Source organism: Cebidichthys violaceus, unplaced genomic scaffold (genome assembly GCF_023349555.1).
Source record: "Cebidichthys violaceus isolate CVI_PGR_0920_01 unplaced genomic scaffold, fCebVio1.0.p SCAF_16, whole genome shotgun sequence".
Classification (NCBI taxonomy): domain Eukaryota; kingdom Metazoa; phylum Chordata; class Actinopteri; order Perciformes; family Stichaeidae; genus Cebidichthys; species Cebidichthys violaceus.
In genome coordinates this window covers 14,303,246-14,313,985 of record NW_027176329.1, presented here as the reverse complement: position 1 = coordinate 14,313,985, position 10,740 = coordinate 14,303,246, and the positions used below count along the sequence as shown (strand labels likewise).

At 37.6% G+C, this 10,740-nt stretch overlaps 2 gene segments (V, D, J or C); both read left to right on the top strand.

The window, feature by feature from the left end:
* Positions 1–741: 741 nt before the first annotated feature.
* LOC137872977 (Ig kappa-b4 chain C region-like) lies at positions 742–2,252 on the top strand. The segment is given in 3 exon segments: positions 742–757; positions 855–932; positions 1,732–2,252. Coding segments are annotated over 3 exon segments (426 nt in total).
* A 3,805-nt stretch (positions 2,253–6,057) lies between these two features.
* LOC137872924 (Ig kappa-b4 chain C region-like) lies at positions 6,058–7,751 on the top strand. The segment is given in 2 exon segments: positions 6,058–6,199; positions 7,011–7,751. A coding segment is annotated over 1 exon segment (261 nt).
* Positions 7,752–10,740: the final 2,989 nt, after the last annotated feature.

Here is a 10,740-nt window from a genome sequence, read left to right as displayed (position 1 = left end):
CTGAGTCACTGTGACCTGTCCTCTGGACTCTGAGGACACAGAGACAAAAACATAAAGCAGCGTCACGGTTTAGTCGGCTTCATTTCAGAGGGACGGATGTTCACAGAGGAGAGGAGTTTGATTCTCTGGACTTTACCTGTGAAGCAGCAGCAGAGGAGAGTCCAGATGAGGACGGAGATCAAAGTCATGTTTTTGATGAGGACGATTTCTGTGTCTTCTGTTGTGATGAAGGACAGCTGTCAGTCATCCAGTGTTCAACTCTCAGGACTATAAACTCTCCCAGAGCACTGGAGCATGGTGCTGCTGATGCAAAGTGGCTCTCTATGGAAATGCTCTGACTGACTCCAACAGGGACTTGGATTACTGTGATGATGCTGTTTATCAATGGATCCATCACTTTATCAGAGTATTGATCAGGAATGTGTCAGTGCTCATTTATTAGAGTCTTTGGTTTGAGTTTGATGGAAACATTTTCTTCTGGAATGTTTTGTAAAATCTCCCTAATTCACTACAACACAAATCAACATCACTGTGGGAAACGAAAATATATATTGTTTTTAATTTATCATAGAATAAAATAAACATGAGTTTATGACAACTATTAACATTTCAAAGGAATAATTATCTTTCTTTAGGAATATCTTAATCAATCATCATTTTGTTTTACTTAAAGACAGATTAGAATTGCTCATCGATGTTTAACATTAAACAAATACATTTTTAAATACATATGTATTGTTTATGAATCCATTTAAAAGTAATTTAACCATTTATACATAAACTGGGTAAACTGTGAATGTGTTTGTTGAGTTTGTTTGTGTCAAAGTCAGAGAGCCGTGTCTCTCTACAGTGAGAGGTTTTTGTACGGCGGCTCAATGACTTTGTATCACTGTGGTGGACTTTTGGTGGAGGAACCAGACTGGATGTTGGAAGTAAGTTTTTGCACAAATATACTAAATTAATTATTCTAAAGTAATGTTTTAAATGTAGGTTTTGATGTTTGAAAAAGATGAATATATCTTGTATTAATCGTACACTTTTAGGATTCATGTTTTTATTTCTCCTCCTTTATCATGGAGACTAACTCAGAGCAGCTTTACTAAACATTTATTTACTCATTCCTCTCCAACTGAAACTTAAACAGCTTGAAATGTAAAAAAAGATAAATCTTCTACAAATGTTTTAAAAGTTATTTTTTTATTTCAACCTCAATTAAAACAAGTTCAGAATCAGAATGATTCAAGTATAATTGAACAGAGTGAAGATAAAGATTGGTATTTGAAAATGTGTAAAAATATTATTTCAAAATTTTAAAATCTTTGAACAGTTTTTAATGATGACTGACATCCACATGAAGAACGTTTGATTGGAGTCAGTTCATTTTCTGTACTTGTAAATGTTTCCACTAAATATTTTAAAGTAATGTTTGATTGAGGTTTTTGATGATGAAGCTTTAATATTTGTCCACATATTGATGTTTTATCTCCAGTGTAGTTTGATGTATTTCAGCTCATTCTGTATGATGATTCTCTCTGTGCTGATATGCATGAGAGGCTTCTTAAAGGGAAGTGAAACAATGTGTGAGTGAGTGACTGGTGGAGCAGAAAGAACATCTGACAGAAACTCCTTAAAGGAGAAAATCAACTCTCTCACAGTAAAGGTGTCCAAGTGTCTGGTGTTTGATTGACAGCTGTGTGGTCCCTGTCCTCTAAGCTGATTGGTGTCTCCTAGGTGATGTCCGTCCCACCCTGACGGTGCTGCCCCCCTCCAGTGAGGAGCTGCAGCAGGGGAAGGCCACGCTCATGTGCCTGGCCAACAAGGGCTTCCCCTCAGACTGGAGTCTGGCCTGGAAGGTGGACGACAGCAGCAGCAGCAGCAGCAGCTGGGAGGAGAGCAGGAGCCCCGGGGTGCTGGAGAAGGACGGCCGCTACAGCTGGAGCAGCACCCTGAGGCTCCCTGCAGACCAGTGGAGGAAGGTGGGCTCTGTGACCTGTGAGGCCACCCAGGGCTCCCAGAATCCTCTCTCAGAGACACTGAGGAGAGACCAGTGTTCCCAGTCCTGACCTGACTCACTGGACTCTGATACTGGTTTCACTCTGATACTCTCAGTCTGCTTTCTCTCTCTCTCTCTCTCTCTCTCTCTCTCTCTCTCTCTCTCTCTCTGTCGCTCATTAAATGTTTCAACATAATGGTTTCTTGCTTTTCATATTGTTTGTTTTAATTGTACAAAACAATAAAAATGTCATCATATAGTCATTTCTTTGTGCTTTTTATTAATAGAGCAGACTTGACTTATTTCTTTGACATATATTTTCTCTCAGGAATACTAATTACAATAAAGCATGAAGACTTAATAATAACAACAATATCCTTATTTTCTATTCACTTCTTACTTTAAGGGTCAAATGTTCTCCATGGTTGTTTCAGGTTTGTTTTGTTATGAATTAACTTTGGTAACAACACACATCATTAAAAGTATTGTTATGGAAAATAACTACATTTCCTCACACCAATGAATTCTACTCTTTATTATGACTCATGTGTTGTAAGAATTGAACTTAATTGTTTTTATTTTTGTAATTTTTGAATACATTTTAAAAATTGAATTAGAAATAGAAAGCAGGATATCATCAGTATCAAATGAAAGAGAATTTATTCAAAAGATGTTTTAATGAAAGAGATGACAACACAGTCTCTGTGTGTGAAAAAGATCCATGAAAACACAGGAGACTGGGTTGATCACTGGGTCAGATCACCAATATTTCATAACTTTAGGTGATGATTTTTAGAAGAACTATAGGGATCATGTTCACGTCACATCTGATAATTGTCTCAGTGCAGCCTAACGGTGTTTAGCTGTGGTATCCTAAAGCAGTAGAGGCTGGTTTTAAAGGATGAAAGGAAGCCATTGGAAAAGAAGCTGTGAGTTTGTCCTCCATGTTCTCTTTACATCTGTCCTGCTATGATCAGAGATTGTTGCTTTTACATCACTAAAGACTTCAAAGTGCTTTTGTGGCTGTGGCTTCAAAACTTTGGAAGTGTTAGACTAAAGATTTGAGGAAGTTGTGGTAGAAAGCAGCTAAAGACACATGTTGAGAGGGACGTTTCTTCTTTTGGTGCGTTCTTACATTGTGTCTGTATTGAATGTGTTTTGCTTTTACATGTCATAATCTGCCATGCTCCATGTTCTTCCTTTGTTTCATTCATATCATCCATGTTTAGTATTTCACCTCTCCTATCGTTTCAGATCACTTCACTTCCTGCCTTTGTATTTTTTCCCGCCAGTTTTGATTATTGGCCCCGCCCTGATTAGTTTAACCCCTCGTTAGCCCTGCACCCACCAGACCTCCTGCTCACCTGTTCCCACTTCCTCATTAGTCATTCGCCGTTCATACCAGCCCAGTTCCTTTGTTCCTTGTTAGTCTTTGTTGTATCATTCGTTTGGAGTTTTGCTGCTTGTTTCCCACCTGCTATTTCTGTCCTTCCTTTTGGACTCCATGGCAGCAGCTCAATAGTCAAAAAATGTACATCCTATGTTTTTTCTAAACCACTTTTACGTTGATGGAAAATGTCACAAAGTTATTGAAAGAGGTGAAAGAGATGAAAAAGCAACAACAGTGCAAATAAAGTCTAACTACACCTTCACTCTGCTACAGTGGATTCATATTTAGTTTTTGAGCAACTTTATTTATGAAACCTAAAAAATGTGTAGAGTGACAAATCTGAATGTTGTAGAATTCAACTAAGGATTCCTGTCCAAAATAGAATTCCTCCTCCTAAAGGGATGTTTTCTATCTATCCATAAAGTACAATTCAACAGTAACAGCTGATGTTATTGACGGCTGAATGGAGCATTTCGGTAAATGTTGCTGCCGTAGTGGAAATGTGGGACGTTATTTTCTCCTTTCCTTTGGTAAATCATGATGGTCCAGTGTTTTCTATGCTGAAGGAAAATAAGAAAGGAAACATTGAAGCACAGTTCCTAAGCATTTAGAGAGTTAGACCTGCTTTTATCATGGCTGTCACTTTGATAATTCAGGTTTATTTCACTCAATTAAGAACCTTCCTGACCAACAGAGACTGTTAAATAGCAGACCATGCCTGTCAGCCATTTCAAATAAAGCATTGAATTGTTCCATCTTCCTCCTCATCTGTATCTGTGTTGGGTCCTTATCCTGCTACCTGTTCTACAAATCATAACATTATCTTTTAATAAAAAGTTAAAATGTAATCTGGTCTAAGACAGTGCTACATATGAAGCTTTTCTTGATTACTTTCTGACAAAAAAGATTGAAAGGGTTCATTATGAAATGCAGTCAAGTGGAGATAAGACATCTTCATGTTTAAAAAGTGTTTTGTAATGTCGGTAAATATGCTGTTAGAGATAGAGGAGGTGAAGAAAAGTAATCTTACCAACTAAATGTTTGAGTGTGTGTGTGTGTGTGTGTGTGTGTGTGTGTGTGTGTGTGTGTCTTCAGTGAAGTGTATCAGTCTCTGCAGTAGCTTCCAGCTGCAGCAGTCAGTTCAGTTTCTGTTCAGTCTGACTGAGGGAGGTTTTTGTACGACGCTTTTTCACTGTGTGAACACATACTGACTGTTGATAACGTGAAAACTCTGACAGTAGTAAACTGCTGCATCTTCAGTCTGGACTCCACTGATGGTCAGAGTGAAGTCAGAGTTTGATCCACTGCCTGTAAAACGACCTGGAATCCCTGATTGCCGAGTGCTAGCATAACGAATGAGTAGTTTGGGAGTTTCTCCTTCTCTCTGTTGGTACCAGGCTAAATAGTGATAGCTGCTCCAAGTATAAACATCCTGACTGGTCCTACATGTGATGGAGACGGAGCCTCCCAGAGCAGAGCTCACTGCTCCAGGCTGAGTCACTGTGACCTGTCCTCTGGACTCTGAGGACACAGAGACAAAAACATAAAGCAGCGTCACGGTTTAGTCGGCTTCATTTCAGAGGGACGGATGTTCACAGAGGAGAGGAGTTTGATTCTCTGGACTTTACCTGTGAAGCAGCAGCAGAGGAGAGTCCAGATGAGGACGGAGATCAAAGTCATGTTTTTGATGAGGACGATTTCTGTGTCTTCTGTTGTGATGAAGGACAGCTGTCAGTCATCCAGTGTTCAACTCTCAGGACTATAAACTCTCCCAGAGCACTGGAGCATGGTGCTGCTGATGCAAAGTGGCTCTCTATGGAAATGCTCTGACTGACTCCAACAGGGACTTGGATTACTGTGATGATGCTGTTTATCAATGGATCCATCACTTTATCAGAGTATTGATCAGGAATGTGTCAGTGCTCATTTATTAGAGTCTTTGGTTTGAGTTTGATGGAAACATTTTCTTCTGGAATGTTTTGTAAAATCTCCCTAATTCACTACAACACAAGTCATCATCACTGTGGGACGAATTTAAACAAACATATTTTTATTTATTTATCATAGTATAAAATAAACATGAGTTTATGATAATCATTTACATTTGGCAGGATTTGTTGGAGAGTTTTTCTTTAGGAATATCTTGATCAATCATCACTTTGTTTAACTGAAAGACAAGTTAAAATTGCTCATAGAGGTCTAACATTTCACAAATATAATATTAAATACATATGTATCATTTCTTAAACAGTTTTAAGCATTTTAACTATTTATACATAAACTGGGTAAACTGTGAATGTGTTTGTTGAGTTTGTTTGTGTCAAAGTCAGAGAGCCGTGTCTCTCTACAGTGAGAGGTTTTTGTACGGTGGCTCAATGACTTTGTATCACTGTGGTTGACTTTCGGTGGAGGAACCAGACTGGATGTTGGAAGTAAGTCAAATATTTAAATTTTTTAATATTTCAGGAGTAATTTGTCTTTGTATTCTTTTACATTCAACAGACTCAGAAAAGTAGTTTTCTTTCCACCATCATGAACGACTTTTTCAGCAAATATTTTGCACTAAGAAACAAAGTTCACTTCAGCAACAGAAATTGAAAAACTCATTGTTAAGAAAGTAGAACATTAAATTACAGGATAATCATCACTTCCATTTAAAATGGTAAAGTTTCATCTTGAGGGTTTGTAGTTTTAGTTCAGTGTGTCAAAGTCAGAGAGCCGTGTCTCTCTACAGTGAGAGGTTTTTGTACGGCGGCTCAATGACTTTGTATCACTGTGGTGGACTTTTGGTGGAGGAACCAGACTGGATGTTGGAAGTAAGTTTTTGCTAATACTGAATGAATTATTCTAAAGTAATGTTTTAAATGTAGGTTTTGATGTTTGAGGCAGATGAATATATCTTGTTTTAATCGTACACTTTTAGGATTAATGGTTTTATTTCTCCTCCTTTATCATGGAGACTAACTCAGAGCAGCTTTACTAAACATTTATTTACTCATTCCTCTCCAACTGAAACTCAAACAACTTGAAATGTAAAAAAAGATAAATTTTCTACAAATGTTTTAAAAGTTATTTTTTTACTTCAACCTCAATTAAAACAAGTTCAGAATCAGAATGATTCAAGTATAATTGAACAGAGTGAAGATAAAGATTGGTATTTTAAAATGTGTAAAATCTCTTCATTGTGTCAAATATTATTTCAAAATGTTTAAATCTTTGAACAGTTTTTAATGATGACTGACATCCACATGAAGAATGTTTGATTGTAGTCAGTTCATTTTCTGTACTTGTAAATCTTTCCACTAAATATTTTAAAGTAATGTTTGATTGAGGTTTTTGATGATGACGCTTTAATATTTGGCCACATATTGATGTTTTATCTCCAGTGTAGTTTGATATATTTCAGCTCATTCTGTATGATGATTCTCTCTGTGCTGATATGCATGAGAGGCTTCTTAAAGGAAGTGAAACAATGTGTGAGTGAGTGACTGGTGGAGCAGAAAGAACATCTGACAGAAACTCCTTAAAGGAGAAAATCAACTCTCTCACAGTAAAGGTGTCCAAGTGTCTGGTGTTTGATTGACAGCTGTGTGGTCCCTGTCCTCTAAGCTGATTGGTGTCTCCTAGGTGATGTCCGTCCCACCCTGACGGTGCTGCCCCCCTCCAGTGAGGAGCTGCAGCAGGGGAAGGCCACGCTCATGTGCCTGGCCAACAAGGGCTTCCCCTCAGACTGGAGTCTGGCCTGGAAGGTGGACGACAGCAGCAGCAGCAGCAGCAGCTGGGAGGAGAGCAGGAGCCCCGGGGTGCTGGAGAAGGACGGCCGCTACAGCTGGAGCAGCACCCTGAGGCTCCCTGCAGACCAGTGGAGGAAGGTGGGCTCTGTGACCTGTGAGGCCACCCAGGGCTCCCAGACTCCTCTCTCAGAGACACTGAGGAGAGACCAGTGTTCCCAGTCCTGACCTGACTCACTGGACTCTGATACTGGTTTCACTCTGATACTCTCAGTCTGTACTCTGTAACTCTTTATGTCTGTTTATCTCTTTCTTTCACTCACTCACTGTCTCAGTTCATGTTTCATTGATACAGTTTTGTTGCTGTAATTCAGGTTGATTTAAAATATTAAAGAACGTTTCATCAAATTAATTGTTTTCATGTATATTTTTATGAAAGAAAAAGATGTTGCTGTTTCAATAGTTCAATCAAATCTAGAAAGATTTAGTCTTAAAATTCTAAAATTGCCTGCCAATTTCTTAAGACAGCAACTTCAAGTTAATATAATGCCATTTTGAATGTTGTTTTGTATTTTGAACCCAATTTGTTTTGCTTATTTACATTATTTACCACAATAAAGAACTTTTCATCAAATTAGTTGTTGTCATGCATGTTATTGAAAAAGAAACAGGTGTTGCTATTTGAATAGTTCCATTAATTATTCAACACAACTGAGTCTACTGTTTTAAAATGGCTTATACATTTCAACAGACATAATGTAATATTACTATAATGTTGTGTTTAATATTGTTTTCAAATTTTAAAAAAATAATTTGATCATCAATACTTTGAGGTTATTGTGACCCTGACATAATATCATTAAATCCATTCTTTATTCCAAATACATTAAATATTTTATTACTTAAATCTGCTTCATTACTCTGTGTCATTGTATTTTTTTTTTATCAAAACTGAATCTTATATAGTTTAAAGAAAATTAGATAAACTTTATGTATATCACAAATTAAGTTTATCACTGGTAGAAACTCTCATGTGGAAACATGTTTAGAAGTTTCCAGGAAGTCTAATGAATATGAATAAACTACAAAAGTCTAAGAAGTTAACATTGAATTTGAATTATGAAGTAAGATATCATCAGCATATTATATCATCATCGTCTCATTATCAGCAGTGTGATCAAAATATAACATAAGATGTGTTTTACTATGAACACAACATCATTTAAACAAACTCAATGTGTTTATTTTTGTTGGAAAAGTTAAATGTTTGACTCGAACGTAAATCAAATAAATGTAAAAATATATTTGAATTACTTGAAAAATAATCTTTAAAACACATGGAAGTAAATATTGTATTTCAGAGTGTACTGGTAATTTTTTACGTAGTATATATTTCTACTCAGTATATTATATTCATGCATAAGTAATTTTGTTCTGGACTTTGTTGAACTTCACCGTGTCTCTGTTGTGCAGAAGAAGGATTCTCCCTCTCTGTTCACATAGATAACTAACTGTGATGTATGAGAATGTTCCATGCCGAGGCCTTTGGGCCGCTTGTTTTGGTTGCTGGCCGTTTGTTTTCACTTGTTGTTCCTATCAGTCTGAGACCAAAAGTCTGAGACCAATAGTCTGAGACCGAGATGTCTGTAATGTTGGCCATCGGCCCCCACCTTTGCTCATTCTGTATAAAGAAAGCTTGTTCACTTTTTTTCTTGCTTCTTCCTCACTGAGACTGTACGCATTCTGTTGTGATGATTGAACCTTCTCTGCGCAGAAAATAAATAAGAGACAACCTGGTTTTTGGTATTATGTATTTCAGCATTAGAAGACTCATGCAAAGCGGGTATAGGATTTTTTTTCCACCACAAGAGCCAAATATCTAGTGTTCATGTTACCTTTATTAAATTATCAAATTTTCTACTCATCTTTGATGAGACTTTAAAAATATTGATTAACATCCTATTTCAACAAGATAATCATTAAAACTTACTATAGTATAAAAAGTATTTCCTAACATTATTCTGTTATATTATCTTCATTGTCAGTGAAACTTAAAGTGTCTGTATTTCTGTGCAGCTGTTGAGTCAGATCAGTTCCTCTTCAGCTGAGGAGGTTTTTGTACGACGATGTATCACTGTGTGAACGAGCTGTAACCCTGCTGACAATAATAATCTCCTGCATCTTCAGTCTGAACTCCACTGATGGTTAAAGTGTAGTCAGTTCCAGATCCACTTCCACTGAAACGATCTGAAATCCCAGACTGACGAGTTGTAGCGAGATAAATCAAAAGTTTCGGAGATTCTCCTGATTTCTGAAGGTACCACTGAAGGTTGCTACCAACACTTGTACTGGTTTTACATCTGATGGAGACAGTCTGTCCTGGAACAACAGACTGAGATCCAGGAGACTGAGTCAGGATGATTTCTCCTGATGAATCTGGAAAACATGAAAAAGAGCAGAAGGGTTATTGAGACAAATCCAGTTTGGAGAAAGATGATCAACATCCAAACAGAAGAGTCTCATTTCTTCAACATGGAGAACAGATGGAAGAAGGTAAATGCTGCTTGTTTCACTGTTTCTCCATCACAGCAGAACATCATTGTGGTGAAGCAAAGTTTTCAGAAGAGAGTCTCACCCTGAACAAGGAGCCCCAGGGTGGTCAGCAGTAGAGTCAGTGACATCATCATTGTGCTGCCGGCGTGTCAGTGTCTCTGAAAGGCCTGGACAGCCACTGATCAACACTGGCCTCTTAACGGCTGGGAGCAGAGAGGCAGGACACATATGCAAACACTCAGAGTCAGTGAAGTGTAGCTGTCCTCAACACATCATCATGTTTCCTCCTCACTGCTGACAGCTTTGATCTACACATTTACATATTTACATGTGGAGGACATTGAATGGTCTGGTAGTGAACTGATCCAGTGACTTGTGGACTGTTTTTTTCCGTCTTTCCAGTTTGGTATTATGATCTTTTTGGACAGTGATGAGTGATATCAATATTAATGTGGGTTTGACATGTTTATGTGTTTGTAATGTGGAGATTTCACAAAGTAAAGCTGTGATGAAGCTTTAAGGAAGGCAGAGGTTGAGGATCTCAGATCGTTTGTTTGAGAAAATCAACCAGAGGTTTTGGAAATGTGGACAGAACCAGAAAACATGGAAGTCATCTTCAGTTCTGGACGGTGGACCGAAGCCTCCTCTCTGCTTTAGGTTTTCAAATGATTCATCCTCAGCGATAGACGTCCTATTAAAGCCGTACGTGATTAGTTGGTATTTCCAATGATTAAACAACAACAATCTGATTGGTTCAGAAAGTAGAACTGTTCTGTGATCTTCTTCATCAAACTTCAAATATAAACTTCTGAAATGATATGATCAAACCAGATCTTCCAATACATTTTACTGGACTTCATGGAATAATTTAATATTAAACATGACTATAGTTTACTCTATTGATGGAGATCAATCTCCAACACTAAAAACACGTTCAGCACCGTCTATTCCAGTTGGAAACATTTGCTTCACTCAAGTTCATGTAGATGTGAGTTCTCTGAAGATCTTCGTGCTGCACTTTAGGAACTTCTCGTGAATGAAAAGTTGAGGTTGAAAGTCAAAGATTTGATATT